Source organism: Hordeum vulgare, chromosome 4H, assembly GCF_904849725.1.
Source record: "Hordeum vulgare subsp. vulgare chromosome 4H, MorexV3_pseudomolecules_assembly, whole genome shotgun sequence".
In the NCBI taxonomy this organism is placed as follows: domain Eukaryota; kingdom Viridiplantae; phylum Streptophyta; class Magnoliopsida; order Poales; family Poaceae; genus Hordeum; species Hordeum vulgare.
Genome location: NC_058521.1, coordinates 585,045,726 through 585,067,121, shown reverse-complemented (window position 1 = coordinate 585,067,121; position 21,396 = coordinate 585,045,726). Strand labels below are relative to the sequence as shown.

General features: G+C 38.6%; 1 protein-coding gene across 1 annotated transcript; it reads right to left on the bottom strand.

Moving 5' to 3' along the window:
* Positions 1 to 1,028: 1,028 nt before the first annotated feature.
* Positions 1,029 to 20,606, bottom strand: LOC123449747 (ABC transporter G family member 45-like). The gene is made up of 22 exons (XM_045127068.1): positions 20,368 to 20,606; positions 20,151 to 20,271; positions 8,212 to 8,300; positions 7,951 to 8,035; positions 7,694 to 7,853; positions 7,410 to 7,486; positions 7,284 to 7,334; positions 7,124 to 7,214; positions 5,936 to 6,237; positions 5,112 to 5,707; positions 4,864 to 5,024; positions 4,649 to 4,752; positions 4,384 to 4,543; positions 4,134 to 4,297; positions 3,688 to 4,020; positions 3,309 to 3,599; positions 2,920 to 3,003; positions 2,716 to 2,849; positions 2,387 to 2,614; positions 2,123 to 2,294; positions 1,766 to 2,020; positions 1,029 to 1,568 (listed from the first exon to the last, which is right to left on the bottom strand). Exons 1-22 carry the CDS (start codon positions 20,484 to 20,486, stop codon positions 1,299 to 1,301), a joined length of 4,047 nt encoding a protein of 1,348 aa, XP_044983003.1. The 5' UTR covers positions 20,487 to 20,606; the 3' UTR covers positions 1,029 to 1,298.
* Positions 20,607 to 21,396: the final 790 nt, after the last annotated feature.

Genomic DNA, 21,396 nt, shown 5'->3' with positions numbered 1-21,396 from the left:
AGCATCTCTAGTAGAATCCTCAAACCCTTAAATCCAAAATCAGTTTTAAGGGTTGAGAATTGGTCATTTTTGACACTTTTAAGGGTTGAAAAACAGAGGCAAAGACTAGAACCCTCAAACCCAACCCTTATAGCCTAGTTTTGAACACTATGAACATGCACGCGGAGGAACAGAGGATACAAAAATGACTTCAGCCGCGGAGGAGCTCGCGCTCGTGCTCGCGCTCGCGGAGGAGCTCGCGCTCGCGCTGCCTGGACGAGGCCGTCTCGCGTACCGCGCGGTGGAGCTCCGCCGGGCGCCGCGGCCCTTCTCGGCGGGCGGCCGCGGCAGGCGCGGCGGCGGGCGGGGGCGCGGCGGCGGCGGCCGCGGCTGGAGCGCGGGGGGCGGCGGCAGGCGCGGCGGGCGGGGGCGCGGCGGGCGCGACGGCGGCGGCTGGAGCGCGGGGCCGGGGCCTGGGCGCAGAGGGGCGGCGGGGCCGGGTCCGGGGCGGCGGCCGGAGCGCGGGGGGCAGCGGCCAGAGCGCGGGGGGAGGCGGGGCGGCGGCCGGAGCGCGGGGGGCGGCGGGGCAGCGGCGGCCGGAGCAACTTCCTCGCGCGGGCGGGAACCAACTGCCTCCCGCGCGAGGTGGGAAGTGGAGTACGGGTTGGGGGCAGTTTTCTCCCCCAACCCTCACTTCTACAGGCTGGGAAGGGGTTTGAGGGTTCGACCTCTAAATTTTTTTACGGGTTTAAGGGTTTAAGGGTTCTAGTCTACGCCGTCTTTCCAATGAAAACTGTAAAAAAGCGGTTATTTTTAAGGGTTTGAGGGTTTGAGGGTTCTACTAGAGATGCTCTAAGCCACTCGCTTAAACTTTGGACTGAATGGGTGTACAGCGACGGCCGCGCGCGCGACGGGCCGTTAGTTGCTGCACTGTCACCACTCTGGCCTCACGCTTGCCGTGCGTACTAATCGACTGTCGTTCAGCCGTGACGCCGGACGTTCACGTCGAATATATCTCGTAAACTTTTTATATGCTTTCACATATTCTCTATCAAAGGAATATTTTGCAATTTGATATGTTCATCAACATATTGCTGTAATCAACAATCATGTAAGGCTGGAGGTTGCCGTACTAGTAACAAATATACAAATTCTTGCATAAATCATGTGGTTATTTACACACTTTATATTGCAGCAGCAAAACCCTTGTGGTCTTGTGCTTATTAGTGATTGAATGTTTCTCTTCTCATAGCTTTATACAAGCAAGTAATTTACTGATTAGTGTGTATTTGCAGTTCGTTGTTCAATCAGTCTCTGTGCTACCTCCACTCGAACTTTAGGTGCTTGACAAAGATGAAGAAGAGGAAGGCAAAGATGGCGATGATGGCCAAGTGCAGGTAGGTGATAAGGTAGAAGTAGCGGCCCTCGATGCCAAGGTAGCCCTCGAGGAACTCCTGCACCGTTTGGTCCGGCTGCCCCGGCACACTGATCAGCTCCGTACGATCACCAAGTTGTGAGAACATGAGCCCGTATACTGTCCATGCCGCTGGGTTAGCCCAGTACACCCATCTCCACCATATCGGGATCAGCTGCATCAACATTGCCACAATTTTGTGGCTGTTATGTTAGGCATGGACAAAATATCATGTCCTTCAAAAAAAAAAATTCAGAAAAAGTTCCATCACAGATTAAATTAATAGCCTATATATGGTTGATGTATGAATTCCATGAGGCCATCATAACTAAAGTGACATGGTTAGGGTATATCAGCAAGTGAGAGTAGTACCTCTCTTCCAATGATGAAGCCAGAGAAGACAGTCCAAAATACGTAGATAAGGAAGGACAATCCAGCGGCCATCTCAAGGTTAGGTGTTAGTGCCACTGTCATCATCCCGTAAAGTGTGTAGTACATGAAGCTTAGCACCATGTAGAGGACAAACCAAAAGAACTTTACGGTGGTCATCTGGAACCCAGTCATTGGGTATACAATCGAGGAAAATACGAGTACTTGGACAAGGATGTAAGGCAATTCGATTGCCATCTGAAGACAGAATCCCATCAACATAGTTTAGGAACATATGCCAATCATTCTGGGTTCAATTTTTCTATTCTACTTTTGACCATCATGACAAAGAAACATTACCTGAGCTATGGTGTAGGCCAAGGTGGAGTACATGCCTGACGCCTTTTCTCGATAAAGAACAACTCTCTCCATTATCACAACCGGTTGCAAACCGATGCAATTATTGAAGCCCAAGAAAAGTGCTGATCCAAATACAACACCTAGTATGTTGAATACATCTTGTTCTTGTGTTCTGTTGCAAAAGAATACCAAGTTATGGTCAAATTCAGGCATGACAAGTTTGCAAGAAAGGAAATAATTAGGCTTGTCGTCATTCCTTCTTACATGGTTGAGCCAATTTTCCAGAATACAACTCCAAACATAATTGATACAACAAATGTGTTTAGAAACCGAACACCATTGTGTTCTAAGTTTTTCCAGTATGCACATCTTTGTTTCCATAGGCAAGCCATGCATTGTGCCATAAAATTTTGCCAGTATCCTGGGGGAAAATATAGATCCTCCGTGTTCGGTGTTGGGTGCCCAAGCTCATCAATTAGAAGCATTTTGTCCCTACAGAAACAAGGTACACATTTGTCATTCTTAGCATTTCCCTATTCCTAAAACCATTTAAAAATACAGTTGATGCAGCTTTATGATCATATCATGCTTACCTATATAAGTAGGAGCTCCGGTAAATTTCTGCGTAGTCCACTCCAATCTCATATTCCATTGTGTGTGAACTTATATCCAATACCCATGATGCTGGGTTTTGTCCCTCTTTTATTCTAGGAACACTAGGTATATCCTGTGACAAAGTAATTTTAGTATTTTTGTTTTACGTATTTTTATAGAGATATAATACGAGGCAATCTTACCTCGAAATACTTGATCATGTTGCTGGATAGAGGACCTAATGAACCATTATATATGATTTGACCGCCTCTTTTCATAAGCAAAAGCTGCAATTAGTTAAATTGAATTCAAGTTGAGACAGGTAAATTTGTAATATTTCTTATAATCATACAGAAGGATAATTGGCTATCATTAGCAATTGTTTGCAAGATACTATTATGAAAGAAAAAAAATAAACCCCTGGGTTAGGGCTAACTGTATTTGGTGCTTTATTTTGGCAAAAATCATGGTTTGGCTCGATAATAAATAGTCGAATACTATTTTCAGTCATCAAACCACATGACCATTCTTTTTTTCCTTTATATTCTAGTAGAATTATTTATAACATATTAAAATTTAGAATTGATCGTACCTCATCAAAAGATTCAAATATCTCGATACTTGGCTGATGTATTGTGCATACAACAGTTCGTCCAGTGTCTACTGTCTTTCTTATTGTTCTCATGACAATTGCTGCAGCACGAGCATCCAAACCAGTGGTCGGCTCATCCATAAATATGATGGAAGGGCTAGCTACTAACTCCATGGCTATTGTTAGCCTTTTCCGCTGCTCGGCTGACAGGCCGGTTGCTCCTGCTTGGCCCACCATGGCATTCTTCAATCCAGTTAATTCAACTAGGTCCATTATTTCATCTATAAACATCTAAATAAGGTTTGGAGAGTAATATTGTGAGACCTAATGTTATATATTAGCTTAAACTGATTAAAATGCAAGAGGTCAATTCTCATACATTTCTTTCATGAGATTTAACATTTGAAGGCAGTCGAAGCCAAGCAGAGAACTGTAGTGACTCATGCACAGTAAGGTTAGGGGAGTGAATATCATTCTGTTCACAATAGCCCGAGATCCTTGAAAATGTGTCTTGCTTCTTTGGGTATCCTGCTATCCGAATACTACCTTCAGTATACCCTCCGGTTTTTCTTCCAGCCAATACATCGAGCAATGTTGTCTTTCCAGCACCAGTGATCCCCATTAGAGCTGTTAATACTCCTGGCCTGAAAACACCACTTACATCTTGTAGTAGTTGAAGCTTTTTCTCTGTTACTCCGTACTTCATCATCTCCTGGTGGAAGACATGCATACATTTGGCCAACAAGTTACGAGAATGGATATTATTTAGTGGTAAGTATAATGGCTTTGTCTATTTAGTATGGCATGATATGCTTAAGATCTTACCTTGGGCATATCTACAAAATAGTTGATATGATCAAATACAATGGAAAGAGGCTGAAATGGAAGGACAACTTGACCAGATGATGCATTGCCAGTTCCAATCTTGTAGTTCTTGCAAATCAGCTTTGACTTTGTTGCACTAGTGTTAACTTGATGCTTGTGTGGAGCTGCAAATCATAAATAATTAGGATGATCTTTTGTTTGCATTTTTATTTCAACACTTACGAGGATCTTGATAGCTTGGTATACATACACTTCATGAACTCCAAAGCAAATATAGTGAGGACGTTGAAGACCATCGAGAACGCGAATAAAATGCTGACACAAATCCAATACCAATGCCAATTTGTGAGCAACCCTCTGATCTTGAGGATAGCTTCACCAACTGTATTAGCATTTGTATAGTAAAATTCCTGTCAGCATGAAGGGCCATCATCATCATCGTCGTCGTCATCAGGTCATAGATAAATTGTATGGGCTCTATACATTGGGTATAGAATGGTAAAAGAAATGCTTACAGTAGCCCATCTTTCGTCAAGGAACTCATTTAGGGCAACAGCATTTTGTGCATAAGTGAATGGGGATATCCAACACCCCCACTGCAACCATGGTTGAAGATTATCTATTTTGATGTAGAAAACTAATGAGCATCTTATCCCCGCAAGTGTATTCAAACATGTATTGTTGTTATAGGGTTGTCACACATATTATTTGTTCTTGCTAAACATCTAACCTTTAGATATGACGAAGCCTCCGAATATGTACATTGCTATAACGGCTGTGGTGCTTAGCATGTTTGCCATTACTTGTGTCCTTCCTATTGCTGCTAAGAAACGATAGAGGCCCATTGACATTTGATGTGTCGCAAAAAGGACCATAAACTGCTGGAAAAATCTGCATGAAGCAAGCAAACTCTTTTTTATTATTCCAACGTATTCAAGTGTTGTCATCATTAGATACTAAAATGGCCAATAGAAGTACCTCAGAAAGGAAGGTGCGTAGCCAATCACATAGTAGGTTAAGCTGGTCCAAAGAAATGTCTCTACTAGTGACATTGGGATGCTGATAAGGAAAATTGAAGAAAGAAGTGCCCATCCCGGCAATGCTAGTAACTCCCTTTGCTTGTAGAATGTGGGGAGTCGCTTTATTGTCATTGCAATCTCAGTCATGCCATTCATGTTTACTATCACAATTGCTATAAAGAGGGACCCCATGTACTTGTTGGCATCAAGTACATTTTTATGGTTCATATTTGTTCGAAGGAAAATTGTTGAAATCACGAAAGCCAGAACAACTGTTTGTACAGTCTTGAATATATGAAGTGGGGAGTTCCTTTTGAGAAGCAATACTTCCCTTAAAAAGCATGCTTTGAAAATATCCCACCGGGAGATCCTGTGAGTTTCACTTGTTTTGATCACCTTGTTTTCTCTTGTATTATTCGTCATGTAGTGATTATCTTCTATAAGTTGTGGTAGATAGGAAGAATGGAAGGATTCTACAAACTTTTCTATTGGCCGATATTGATACTTATTTTCATCACCCATCCAGTATTGCTTTTGATCCATCTTGGAGGTCACCTAGACAAATGGTGAAAAGTTGATGCCATTCATTATTATGGTAAGACAAAAATATATAGATTACTTTAATTTGCAGATGGAAATGTAACTCATCTACTGCACGTCATTCAGTGGTATTAATGCACATGCCACCATTAAGTTTATTTACATTAATTTGGTAAGAAATAAATTGTTAGAATTATTGACTTATTCAATAGCACCTTGTCACCGGTGTTAATAATATAGTACCTCTTGAAGGAAATCAGCTACATTCTTCCGTTCGGGACATTTGAATCCCATTATTCCAAAAAAATGGATAGCATTTTCTCGAGGACCATGATACACAATTTGACCCTCGCATAATAGGATAATGTCATCAAATAATTCCAATGTCTCAGGTGGTGGTTGTAGCAGCGAAATAACCATGGTGAGATCCATCAGATGAGTCATTTGTTGGACAAATTTTAGAATCTCATATGTAGTGGAGCTATCTAAACCTGTTGATATATCATCCATAAAGAAGCATCTTGCCAAACCAACTAGCATCTCTCCTGCATTAAAAAGTCCATCTTGAAATGAAACAAATATGATAAAACTAAAAGAACAAGTATTGATTATTTAATGGCACTGCCATCATCGAACATATCGTTATGTATATCTGCCATATCCATAAGCATAATTGGATATTTTTATTGTACTAATATATAGTTCATTATATGTAACATATATATTCTGAATGCAACATGTTACAATATGGGGACCTTGGAGTAGTTTAGAACTATAATTTCCAGATACATCATTTTAATTGGCTCAAAAGAGAGCTTTATAATTCCAAAGTGTTTTTTGCTTACAAGTTTATCCCACCAATTTCATCATGAAACAAGTTTGTGCAATTGGGTCGAGCCTTAGTCTCGATTGAGCTTAATTGACGTGGGCGAAGATTTGGTCCACTTATGACTAGAAAAGGATCACCTTTTTTGGATGGTGATTAATTACATGACATCTAAAATATTTAGGATTGCTCTATTTTAGTAAAATAAGTACCAAACCTAATATGGAAACAAAAGTATAAGTGAACAATGTCGAGTTCGGCAGGAAGAGAGAATTATGCAGTATGTCATTGACTCACTACCAATGTATTGTTTTCCTAGTTAATTTAATGAAACATTTTGAATTAATATTTTTCTACTTTACCATGTGTTTGTGGTGGCCTAACTATTGTTGTCTAAATAACAACAAAATAATAAATAAATAAACAACAAAAACTATTGTTGTCTAAACAAGCAATATTGTACACAATATGGAGGTTGTTGAGTGATAAATTTTTACTTGTACCAATTATTATGCATAAATTAGGATTTCAAATTTCACTCTAGGTAGTGGGATTGTGGGTGATGAGAAGAACAAGTTACATAGTACAAAAGATACAATGCATACCGATTGTGGCTCTTTTCTTTTGTCCTCCTGATATGCCTCTTCTCAGCTCATCCCCCACTAGGGTATCAGCACAATCATATAAACCAAGTATCTGCATTTACACAATGTTTTTTTATTGTGTTACCAAGACATATGTTAAATTCAGAGGTTAGGAAGTTACCTTGATAATATAGTTTGTTGTAAGATTGCTTGCTTCTCCAAAGGTGGTATCCTATAGAGAAAATAGTTTAGTAATTGGGAAACTGGATTCTAGTTTTACCAATATTGGCAAAAAATAATTTATGACCTTCGTAAATGAGTCGATATCCTCGTCCACCTTGTTGATGAGACCATATTTCCTTCTTATTCCTTCTCCTAGCATACCTAAGGTGGAAATTTAAAACAAGAATTTTGTATAAGTATTTATGTCACACAAAAAAAAGGATTCCTTGCACAACTTCAAGAGTACTTCTTGAGTTATATTGTGTGGATTTATTATACATTAGCTTATTCCTATATATGTATTCTTCGAACAAAGTTATATCAGATTTGTAATAACAATAGAACACCGTACCCAAGAGGGCGACTCACCAAATGCATTATTGGTTCCCAACATCTTGGAAGAGAAATCAATCGTCTCCCTAACGGTCATCTCAGCATTGTGAAGATCATACTGGCTAATATAAGCATGCATATATTGAGGTGTTGAGAAATTCACTTCTTCTCCATTGTACATGACCTTTCCTTTGAGCTATTCCAAGAAGTGACATCAAGAAAACGTGCATTTTTGGGTTAGCCAATGTTTTTTTGTTAGTAGTGGTTTTACTGGAAAGTACAACTTAGTATACCTTCAAAGAGGAATCCAACTTCCCTGCAAGTGCTTTCAAAAAAGTTGTTTTCCCGGAGCCAGGTGCTCCTAGAAGAAGTGTCATCCTGGTTACGTTGGGTCATAAAGAAATTGAATGGTGCATGAGTAAATAATTGAATGATGAACTTTTAATTGTTGGAACTTTACGAGATTACATGTATCCAGTGGAACACTTAACCTTAGATAAATAGTTTCTATAGATAATCATTATTGGTTTAGTAAGAAGTAGGCATATGCTTACCGTGATGGACGAATTGTCCCGCTCACTCCATTTATAATTTTGATGGGTTTTTTCCTTGTGGTACACATGTGTGAATATGTTGCCAATTCCTACATAATAAAGAAAATTAGAATGATGGTTTCGAATGTGATTGGCACAATAATATGTTATTCAATGAAACATCTAGATTTACACATACATATGTGATACGAGAGAGATGTTAAACCACATGAAAATATGCATTGTCGTTTTGGTCTGATATATTTTTATGTCAAGTCCTCTAAACGGATGCGACATATCTACGTTATTTGAATGATGTGGCAGAATTGCATGCAATCATAATAGAAGGAAAGTGAAATATGGAATCTTGGCAGTATAAAGAGGGGCGACAACACTAAAATGATCAACCATGGAGAGCCAAAAGAAAATTTACAAAACCTACCACGCGGACAAGAAAACAATTACTCAAACGCCCCCAACACAAAACAGGACCACATCACAAACTAGCATTCAAGGCATTTATCGCCAGTTGTCCTCGAAGTAGCACACCTGATATACTCAAGAATGTACATTTATCTCCATCATGGTTATATTTTGTTGACCGATTTGAACTAGGTTCACACACACACCATCATTGTCACAAACTCTTAAATATATCCCCAAGTGAAAGGGCCTTCGTACCGGGACGGCTTATCACTGATAACTTTCTCGTAGCTTTTGAGTCATATCATTCAAGCAAGAGAAAGACAACCGGTAAATATGGCACTTGTGCGGTGAAGCTCGATATGCACAAGCCATACGATCAGATGGAATGGACTTTCTTGTAGGCAATTTTGCTACGGCTGGGGTTTACGGAAGATTGGGGGTCCCTTATTGTGGAGTGCGTCAAATCGGTGAAATACTAGGTACGGGTGGATAATGAGTGAACTGCCTATTTTATTCTTTCTAGGGGCCTAAGGCAGGGCGAACCTCTTTCACCGTGTTTGTTCTTTCTATGTGATGAGGGCCTGACAAGCCTAAGTATGCACGAGGAGGAGGCCAGAAATTTATTAGGAGTCAAGGTGTGCCTCGATGCCCCCTCAGTCTCCCACCTCCTATATGCGGACGACTCACTAATTCTCATGCGAGCTGATGCCACTAATGCAACCAGCCTTCGAAGAGCACTTAATGATCATCGCGCTGCTTCTGGCCAGATGGTGAGTGAGGCTAAATACAGTATTTTCAGTCCTTGCTCTCCTGTTGATACAAGAGTGGAAGTATGCACCTCACTTAATATCACGGCAGAAGCGATCACGGACAAATATTTGGGCTTGCCCACAATTATGGGTGTGGACAGTTCAAATTGATTTCAACATCTCATAGATAGAGTATTAAGCACAATAAGAGGGTGGAAGGAGAAACTATTATCTGTTGGTGGAAGGGAAGTCCTACTAAAGGCAGTAATACAAGCTATTCCCTTTTATGTCATGTCAGTGTTCAAACTTCCCAAACAAGTGTGCAAGAGTATAACCAGCGCCATGTCTAAATATTGGTGGGGTGATGACTACCTAAAAAACATATACATTGGTTTGCTTTGTGGAAGATGTGTGTTCCAAAGGATAAAGGTGGTATGGGCTTTCGAGACTCGCACTGCTTTAACTTGGCTCTTCTGGAAAAACAGTGTTGGCGGCTTTTGTGTGAACCAGAATCATTATGTGCTATAGTATTGAAAGCAAAATAATTTCCTGATGGTGGCCTTCTAAATCGTAGTTTGAAGAAGGGTTGTTGTTATACGTGGCATAGTCTATGGAGCGGAATTCAGTCCTTCAAAAGAGGACACAATTGGAGAGTAGGAGATGGTTCACAGATTAATATTTGGGATGACCCTTGGATACCTAGTAGCCCTACCCGCAGAGTAGTTACACTAAGGGGAAATATAGTGATCACTAGTCTCTGAACTCATTAATTTAGAAAACAGAGTGTGGGATGAACAATTGCTAAATGATCTCTTTTGGCCAATTGATGTGCAACACATTATGTACATCCCTCTAGCTCTGGGGATGATGTAAGATTTTGTATCATGGCACTTTAATAGGAGTGGGATTTTTTCAGTGAGATCGGCCTACCATAAAGAATGGGAGCATCAACATGGACGAGAGTTGAGGACAACAAACTCATTACAGGCCTCAAGTACTATTCCAGTCTGGTGTACCATTTGGAAATTGTGTCTGCCATCAAAAATTGAAATTCATAGGAGAACTTTGCTAGGAGCTATTCCTTGTCGTGGGGGTTTAGCTAATTGACACATGAGTGCAAGTTCCCAGTGTGCCCTTTGTAGTTCAGACTGTGAGAGCATCAGACATGCCATGTTTCTCTGCCCGAGGGTAAAGGCAATTTGGCGAATTATAGGACTACATGAGCTGGTGAGTGAAGTCTATACAGTAGAGAGAGATGGAGGATTGGTGCAGGCTGATCTTCTACTATCCAACAGTACAACATGTCCGCTGGTGGCTGGCGTTCAGCATAATGATTTAGTAGCAACGACTATCTGGTACGCATGGTGGGAACGTCGTAAATATACACACGGTGAACACATCTATGAGCTGCCAGGTTGGCCCAAGCTATGTCAACTCTAGCGCAGAACTTCTCACGAGCAGGAATGAAGCAAACAAAAATCAAGAGACATGGCTGGTCCAAGCCACCGGAGGGCATCATCAAACTTAACGTCAATGCCACATTCGATCAGGACACTGGTACTGGAGGTACGGGAGTAGTGTTGCGTGCTGAGGCTAGTTTCTTTGTTGTTTGCGGCCTATAGTGATATACCCTTTGTGGGAGATGCAGTGACTCCGGAAGCTCAAGGAATGCGAAATGGTCTCCTACTAGCGAATGAAATTGTATGCAAAAAATATTATGTCGAAGCGGATTGCATGGAGGTAATCGAGATCATGCAAAGTGGCGGCAATTCACTTGGACCTGCAGCGACAATTTATGAAGAATGTTATTTCTTATCTAGCAATTAATTTATTTCTATAGTTTATAGCCATTGCCCTTGAGAGCCCAATATGGTGGCGGATCTGTTGGCTAAGAACTCGGAGGTGTCTCAAACCATTGTTTGGAAATCAAAGCCCCTGGATTTTTTAGTGGAATTATTAACAAACGATGTATCTATATTCACACATGAAATATAAACCGCCATGATGGTGTTTCCCTCGAAAAAATTATTAAATATTTTGTGATACCATACTTCCTAGCCTAGTGCCAAAACTGCTATTTCACTAACTTTCTCCTTTCAACCTATCTGCATGCATACCTATTCATTTTACTTTTTGTGGTTAACAAAAACTAACTAGTGTGTTTCATTTTGCATTACGCTTTCCAAATTCCAAAACCTTGAGTTTTCTACGGCACCCTCCAGTAAATATAGACAAGCTATTCTTCTCAGTCATAAGGTTAAATTCAATGTATACTGGGAAAGTGTGCTTCTCAGCCCGAGCTCAAATGAATTTGGGGTGAATAATAAAATCCAAAAAAATCAAAACAAATTCAAAAAAACCTGATTTTTTTTGGTGACAAACATTGACAAAATTTCTAACAGCCTGCAAAATTACATTACGAAATCACATTTGTGGAAGCCATGGAAAAAAACAAAATTGATACTTCAAAATGCTTTTGAAAGTAGCATTTTCAGAGTATCGGTTTTGTTTTTTGTTTTTTGCCACGCCTCACAAAAATGTGATTTTTTGATGAAATTTTGCAAGATATTAGAACTTTTGTCAATGTTTATCACAAAAAAATTCGAATTTTTTGAACTTTTTTGAAATTATTTTGATTTTACTGTTCACCCGAGCTCATTTGAGCCCGGGCTGAGAAACTCCATGTCCTGTATACTGCTCTAATAGTCGACCAGTACTAGGCGTCATCACAAAGGAGACCTAAGGAGTATTGAGAGGTTTGGGGATAAAGCATGAAGTATGGGGAATCAATCCCCAACTAGTCAGTAACATTGTAAGTTAATCATCCTTTCCATCGCTTCACAAAGAAGTAGTCATGTGAGTGCGGGTGGTGAGATGGGGAACAAAGGTAGGACGGTGGTGCAGCGTGTGTCGCCATCTCACTGGTAGAACCTAATTACCATGTGGGGGAGGGAGATACCACTGGCTTTCAAGTGAACATAGACGTTTGATAAATTATGGCTTCATGTAGACCAAAATTGTAGCATGAATTCTTGATTTTTGCATATTGAACAATTCTCTCTCAAGTCAAGAGACATGCTTTTCCCCGAATTACCAGTGGACTCAAAATCACATACATAGGCAAACCCAGAACATGGACAATTGTAATCAAGTGTACATGCACTAACGAATGTATCCATGCTACCGGTGCACCGGATGCCATATAATCTTTTAAAAAATCTGAAAGGAATCTAGCACTAACGAATGTATGATGTCACAAAATCTTATATGAAAATTTGAAATATTGTTTGAGATACAAAAATGACAAATTTGACATCAGTCTGATAATGGGCCAAATATTAAGCCCAAGTTATGTTATGTACTATTCAGTATTAAATTTATCATTTTTGTTTTTTTGAGTTATGTTCAGAATATTGACTCCAAATTTTGTGACAACCTATATTGATGTTGTGTAAGTGTGCTAATTGTTTTTTAGATTTTTTTAAAAAATTTAAAAGCACAATGAAAGTTCGGTGCACCGGTAGCTCTACAAGCTCTGGTGCACCAGATATTTTTCCCATCGACAGGACGGTGTTTGCGCTGTTTACCATTTGTGCCTTAAATAGTGCCTGAAGCGCTAAATAGAGGTGAGCTTGCTCACTTGGTCTTCCAATTCGGCGAAAGTGGCCCTAGTGTGTTCACTGCTTAGGTGACAAACTATGAAGCTAGATGCTACTAGGCCCACCGGATTTAAGATGGTTTTACTTATTTACGAGGAAAATTATTTCAAAAATAATGAAAATATAAATATATAAATATAAATTGTTCAGAATTTTAATAACATTGTTTATAATAAGATTGTAAAAGTTATTAAAATTGTAAAATGTTAAAATGTTTTGGGAAAAAGTTTGAATATTGTAAAGAAATCGCGTTTTAGAAAATACTTCACACATATAAGAAAATACTCAACTATACAAAGGAGTTTTGTGAATTAGAAAATATTCAAAATTATAAAGAATTACACAATTCTTTTGTTAATTTTCTGGTATTTCTAAAAGTTCATAAGGACGTGCCAATTTTATTTTTTACATCATTTTTCATTGGGAAATATAACTCATAAATATAGAAAAAGATAACCAAATAGATAAAACAACAAAATAAAAACAGTCACAAAAATCTAAATAATAAAAATAAAAGAGAGCATGTGCCCCATCCTCACCATTGAGCTGTGCCAAGAAGTATAGTAAATGCTTACCCGGTATCAGCTTCGTTACGTGCGGACTAAGATCCAAGGGTGCGGAGTAACAAGCACACAGATGGTATCCTTGAGGGGAACGCCTATACCTCACGAGTAGCGAGATCGATGTGGAGCTCGCCTGCATCACATCCCGTATAGGACATAACGAATGCTATCATGTACTCACTGACTTTATTTTATGTTCACAATGTGCGTGCTTTTTTTCCTTTTTAAAATATGTTTTCTTGTGTCTATTGTTTTACCGGTATGGTAGTTTATGGTGTCTTGTTTTTCTTTCTTAGTATTATTTCATTTCTCACATTTCCATTTTATGCTTCTTTTTTTACTTTCCTTTATTTCCATCCGTATATTTTTTAAGGATGTAATTCAAAAATATTCATATTTTATTAAAAATGTTCCGCTTGTATTAAAACAAGGTCATCGTGTATCTAGATAATAGTTCAGAATGTACTAAAAAATGTTCCTCATGTATTTTATCAAATGTTCCTCATATATTTACGTAAATTCATCATGTATTCTAAAGAATGTTCACTCCTATTCAAAAGAATATTCAATGAAATAAAAAAATCATGTATTTTAAAAATGGTCATGGTGTATTTAGAAACATTAACCATGTATTAAAAAAATGTTCATAGTGTATGAAAAAAGATTAATTACATATTGAAAAAAGTCTACTGAAACAAGTTCATAAGGTATATAAACAATAGTTCATCATATATTAAATTATGTTGCTTGTGTAGAACAAATATTCATCATGTATTTTCAAGAACGATCATGATGTTTTTAAATAATGTTCATGGTGTATTAAATTGTGTATTTGAATTTTTGTTGTGTATTAAAAAAATGACCGACTACTGAAAAAATTTCATTGTGTATAAAGGAATGGTCATTGCGTATTTGAAAACGTGTATTAAAATAAATCCAGGGTGTATCTATAAAAATAGTTGATCGCTTAGTAAAAAAATTCCTTATTGTTTACATATTAATCATCTATTAAAAATCATTCATCGTGTATATCAAAGAATGCTCATCACATATTTCGTCAAATTCAAAATTTATTAAAAACAAAAATTATTTTTTAAATGTTTATTTCATATTAGAAAAAAATCACCGTCTACTAACAAATATTCATCATGGGTTAAAATTGTTTATATTGTATTTTGAAAGTGTTCATCGTGTATTAAATATATCTCCGTGATGTATTTAAAAAAATCATGTATCATAACAAGTGTTCACTCATTTAAAAAACATCCATAAAAAATAGATAAAATTATTTTAATAAATGTTCAAGTATCTCACGCATTCCAGAGTATATTTGTGTGTTTTTGAAATGTAAGCGTAAAATAAGCATAAAATATACAAATAAATTTAATAAGAGCAAAAAGATATGATGGGAAAACATGATAATATTCAGAGAAATTTAAGATGTGCTCGCATATTTTTTTCATGTAATTTTAAAAGGTCTCTACTTGTATTTATAATGTATTATGAACATTGGAAAAGTCAAAGATGAATACTTTTCAAACATGATGGACATTTGTTTGAGTACAATATGTACATTTGCAAAATACATGATGGACTATTGTTAAATAAACTCTGAACATATTTTGCAACAGGAGATGATTTTTTTGTAAATACATTGAACCTTTTGTAAAAACAAGACAAACAAAAGAAAAAAAATATTTTTAAAAAAGAAATTAAGAATAAAAAATAAAGTCATAGATAAATATATTTAAAAGAAATGATGAATATGAATATAAATCAGAAAATTATAAACAAAAAAGGAAACAAGAAAATAAAAATAAATTTGCATTTAAATTATATATACACAGCTTGTAATATACATTATGTACATTTACAAATAAATTATGGAAACTATAAAAAATGTAAGTAAATAAAAATAATTAAGAAGGTAAAACATAGAGTTGAAAATGAACAACAAAATATTAACCAAGAAAGAAAGCAGAAAAACAAAAAAGGAAAAAAAGAATCAGAAACACAAGACAAAAAGACTAGTATACATGACCTGCTAGGGGAGCAAGTGGTGTACAGAATTTGTGAAACATGGCTTGGACGTCGAGGGCACGTGAGAAATGAGGGAAAGAAAACCGTGTTGCTAGTTGCGACCGATGACTACTTCGAGCTCGCAATAACTGAGACAGTCTTTGCAATCCAACGTTATAAGTTCTTGCTCCACCCTTCCCTAGGCTGCAAGCACCACCGTACCCCTCTCCGTTTGTAGGTTCACCTTGCTTCTATTGGTCAATTGGTTTTCTCTGTCTGATTGATTGATTTGGTTAGCTTGACTCACTCTGTTCATGCCATTGTTTCAAAATATTTATTTGATTTTGCAGAGCCAGATGATGATGGTCTTCTTCAACGTGCGTGAACCTCTTGATGTTGATGGTCAAGAAGAAAACGACCACACGACCAACAATGCGAACAAGTGAACCAGAGGCTCCTATTGCGGACACTACAAGAATGTTTCCAGTAAATCTGAAGCAACCATTTACGCATTATTAGCTATATATATTTATTTTCTATTGTATTTTAGTTGTCTAAGTCTCAATGGATGCGTGCCCGCTGTATAATGTAGGACGATGGTAATGCACGTACATTCTTAAGGCTAACAAGGCGTGAAACACTGTTCATGTAATAGAAAATATCTGCTTTTGTAAGGCCATGGTACTATTTACAACTATAAAAATTAAGTTGTGGTTTTGTTTCTGTTCTTCCGAGTGCTATCATTTATCAACTATTTAAATCATTCAAAAGAAGGAAAAATCATTTGCCTAGAAGGAACAGAATTGATAGAATATACATGGTTCATGAATCATGATAAGAGGCAACAATATATTGATCAGACATTGCTCCTGTTACTATTTGTTTTGAGCATCAACTGGAAATAAAATGGGATAGCTAAATGCAAATGTTCTAGTTCTGTCTAATTCCCTGTGTTTGCATGGCTTCCTTCCGTAACAAAAGAATTTATTTAATATATAAATAGACTTTTATTTTAAATAATGCAATGTATTACCTTGCTCCCAATGCTAGCTTTTGGAGAGGAGATGTGTGTGAGTGATCTTAATGATTCTTTAGGCATGGTAAATCCCAACTTGTCTCTCGCTGGTGTAATGACTTCACAATAACTCTAGGAAGATCGTGTCCACCTTGTTTTGGCGTGTGACGGCGCCAAGCAAATCTCGGAAACCACGTCGATTTGATCAACTGAGTTCGTTATTGATAAACGATAGTGAAAAGCCATGTTAAAAACATCACAAGCTCATGAGTGGTTCTACATCATGGCGGGCAACTGATAATACCAAGCATCTCTATCATACTTACAACTACCAAAGTGTCCCTGGCATCTAATTATACTACTCCGTACAAGAATTGTGGTGTAGTATTGACTTATCTTGGCAGTTGAATGACAAAATTAAACGGCCCAAAATGTTTTGATGTAGCATAGAAGGACTAGTAAAATTGAGTTTGGCTAAAACGGTGGAGACACACTTTTAAGAACCTCTACAAACATGTACTCCTACATGATTGGATAATACTGATAATCTTTTCTTCCAACAATACTATCACCTTTCAATTTGATGAAACAAGGGCTAAGGGCCTGTTTGGGACTGCTTCAATTCATCAAAATCAACTTCATTTCATCAAATTCACTTTGAAGCAGTTTCATATAGAAGCTATAGCATTATCAAGAGAATGTTTGGCTTCCATCTAGCTACAGCTTCAAGAATAGAAAATGTTGCGGAAATAATCTATTTGATTGGTTGAGGGGAAAGAAATGAAGGAATATTCACTTACTGGTGGCAGTGGTGGGTAATTTCTTCCTAACTACAGCTTCTAGAGTTTTTTGAAGCACCCTCTCAGAAGCTTCATAAAAACTTTGAAGATGTACTCTAGATTTTAGTTTTTTTGCGGAGCAGTATATCGTAGAGCTATCCGGTTTGGCTTGTCTTTTCTAAAATAGAGCTGGATTTTAAGTAGCAGAGCAGTCTCAAATAAGCTCTTACATTATTAAGGTAATGAGTTCAAAAACAATGATATCGTGGATACTCGTGGAAGAGAAAATAACTAGATCGATCTGTGCATGCGAATGTCCCCCAGCGCTCGAACATAAGACGTGCCACTTCGTGGTTTGCCATCCTCTTGCAAGTGAATACATAGCGATTATGGCTAATCTGCCAGCTCCTCCAAATAAACCACAATCGGACCTTCCTAATTAGGCGTACAGTTGATTAATAGGACCACGAAAGTTGGTTAACTCTTCAAGTCACCTTGCCTACAGTACATGCATGCAGCTAATTAAACAGCTGAGTAGCTACCTTGCCAAAAAAAAACTGAGTGTAGCTGTAGACAGCATCACGTCAAATATTTTTGATGTTTTGGGCCTTAATTAGGATCTGTAGTGCCTTTATTGAATGATGTGATGTGATCGGATATGTAGTTCTGTACGTAATTATGACCCATACCGGAATAAAACTCTAGCTTTCTCGTGTTCTTTCGTGATATCCTGGATTACCGTTACCTGATGGTTCTCCTGTCTAGAAGCCTAGTTTAAAAAACCAGACCGGACCAACGATCGGATAAAAAAAAAACTCAGAACCGGCAACCTCATCGGCTTTTAAGCTAATAAAACAGTTCTACAATCGGACGGAAGAAAACCGGTCGAACTAGCCAGTTTTCTAAAAAAACCAGTAAAAAACCGGATCATTAAACCAAAAAAAAAGGAAAATATTATAATAGAAATTAGGAGAAGTGGGATTCAATTCCAGATCATTTGAGCAATACGCAAGGCCTACCGACGGTTCTATAACCAACTCGGCTATGCTACTTTGTTGTTCACTACATGAAAATAATTTTATTTGACCATTGTTTCACACTATATTAACACATATATTACTCAACATTTTTTTTTTGCTTAAAAAACCGACAATCGAACCAGTGAACTGGCGGTCTGACCGGTAAAAACCTAAACCAACAACCTTTCCGGTTCGATTTCCGGTTCGGTTTTTTAATCTATGCCCAGAGATCCTGCCTACAGGCTATACCGCCACAGTGCAGCTAAATAGCTCTGTTAGGTAGGCCTGGTTGGGTCAAAAACCTTGTTATATCAACTTTTTTCGAGCAACTATTTTTTGTCAACAATATGGTCATATTTTTTTATGGACATATATATGCCATGTTTAGCACTCTATCATAGTTGGCCAAATCAGTACTACCTAATTTAACCTACCCAGTGTTCATTGGTTGTGATTCATGAGTGCCAAGTTGGTTTCGGGGGTTGGTTGGTTGGGCGCCGACAAATGCCGTTCTTGACTCTGGCCGATGACACATGCGGGCGTCGTTTTTCTTTTTAAAGGTGTCGTCTATTTGACTTCTCCTTCACATTGTTGGTATCGTGTGTCTCTTGACCGGTCGCTTGGGAGTGTGCTTTCGGAGTGGTGGCCTGCTTGGCAAGATGTGTCGAGGTGCTCCGGGACGACATGTGCCCATTGTTAGAATCTAGCGAGCACCTTTAGTCTAGTGCTTATTTTAGCTTCGCTTTGTCTTTGTTTTTTGGCTCCCTGTTTAGCTGTATGAGCTTATCTTGTAAGCTGATATCCCCATCAGGTTTGGTGTGTGTTTGTATTACTGATGTATCGGTTGAAGCGGAGCGGAAGCTTTTTTTGCATCTATCCTAGTGTATGCACAATAGAAAACAATGCTTTATTGGAGAGAGCTAGTTAGATGATGTTTCTTTGTTTGGTAAGCCTTACCTATCAATCAATTCAGCCAAGATGACTCTGCCCACGGTGCAGCTAAATATCACTGTTTAAGAGCATACGCGTTAGATAAGCCGCGTGCTGGAAAAAACAAGTATATAGCGCGTGCAATTAAAACTAGCGCTCCAGCTATCGCGCTAAAATCCTCCGCATGGTAAACAAGGTTCACCGCGCTGGGTAAAACACGCACTGCATATTTGATGCGTCCGCTCACGCGCGCTATAAAATTTGTGTTGTTGCAGGTGAGGCCGTCAGATTAGACGCCATATTTTGCAGTGTCTTTGGAGCATACGCCCTCCAGCACGCTAAAAACGCTATTTCAACGTTGTATAAAAATTTTAGCGCGTGTCTGATGGAGATGCTTTAAGGTAGGCTTTATTTATTTATTTATTTGTGAATCGTGTTTAAGGTAGGCTTAGCTGGCTGGGGCTAACCTATTTGTATCAACATTAATTTGAGCAACTACCTGGACCAACAAATGGTCATGCTTTGTGTTTTTTTATGAAAATATGGTCATTTTTTTCATTTTTGAGATACATACGGTCATGTTCTGTATATTACAACAAGATGATAATCTGTCTTGTGATTAAACAAGACTGCCAAATCAGTAGTACTCTCTCTAATTTAGTCTAACCTCCGAGAGAGAAGGCGCGCGCTATATCAAACCTCTGTTGGTTGCAATGCATTATGCATATATATCCACGCATAAAGCAACTGTTTTCTTTTTGCAAAAAATAACAGCAGACGTAGGTATACCAACATGCATACCTGGGCAGCGTTGAGGACGCAGTTGAGCAGCGTCGGCAGCGTGCGGCGGCCCACGCGCACGTCGGCCTCCACGGTGAGCTCCTCGAACCTCACCTCCACCTTCTCTACGCCGACCCCCAACCTGCGGAAGTGTCAGCCCGTTCGAACTCATCATCCAACAAAGCCGGCCGGCTGGCTGGCTCAATCGATCATTGCGTGAGATCGTTGCATGCAATACCTTTCCTTCTTCTCGCGGAGCATCTCGAGGAAGCGGCGGTTGTCCTCATGGGTGAGCGGTGGCGGCGGCCTGGCCCTCGTCTCCGGCGCCTGCTCCGCGCCCCTGCTGTACTCCGTCATCCTCCCGGAGCCGGAGACGACTCCTCGTTCGGCCAACGGCTGTAGTGGCTGATTGTCCGTCCTAACCTGTCAATGGGTTTGCACGTGCATGGACATATATTTAGTATAAGCAGGAGAAGATATAGTTGCGTTTACAGTTGTCGAGAGTACCATCTCTCATATATATAGAGTGGACTTCTAAGAGAAAATTCTGAGTTAGACCTTGTACAATGGAATATGCTTAAAAGAGGTGCTCGTAAGATAAACCAAACTGGTCTTAAACACCAATGGTTATCTTTATAAGAGGAATGTCTAATTAAACGTATACTCTCTATAAATAAACACATATGCTGAAATAAAAATATGATTTTTTAAGCACATATCCTACACACCTTGCATTGTACAAGGTCTTAGAAAAGAATAATACAGACAGAGGTGTGAGCATCTTCAATCGGGCCCATATATCTCTAAAATAATCACGGTCTACGAGAAGTTGGGAAAAGAAATTTCATGGATAGTTCATTTAAAGTTCCAATAACTTTACATCATCTCATAAATTGGTCATTTCATCTTGCAGGTTTTTCCATAAAGTTATGGACGCTTTACGGGATTATTGGAGAGGTTTTTTTTTCTCAACTTTCGGTACACGTTGCCGCCCGGCACCACACCGCCTCTTGCCGACGGTGACCACACCCCGCCCCTTGCCGAAAATTATTTATATTTTATTTAATTAAAAATAAAATAAGATAAAATGGATTTATGAGAAGAAGCTTATGTGAACTCACAAAAGTTACTCTTGGACTACTCTCCTAAATGCTATAGTCATCATGTAAAACTAGTTTCACAAGAAGTTTTTTGAAGGAGTTGTTGGAGTTGCTCTTATCTCTGTTAGTTATCCCCTGATTTTTGCGTTCACGCTTCTGTATGAACA

Excerpts from the sequence above, each read along its gene's own strand:
- LOC123449747 (XM_045127068.1), bottom strand. The coding sequence starts at position 20,486 with ATGACGGAGTACAGCAGGGGCGCGGAGCAGGCGCCGGAGACGAGGGCC. Across the intron at positions 8,301-20,150 it reads GCGTCCTCAACGCTGCCCAG|GAATTGGCAACATATTCACA; the intron begins GTATGCATGTTG and ends TTTATTATGTAG. Across the intron at positions 2,295-2,386 it reads TGGAAAATTGGCTCAACCAT|AACACAAGAACAAGATGTAT; the intron begins GTAAGAAGGAAT and ends CTTTTGCAACAG.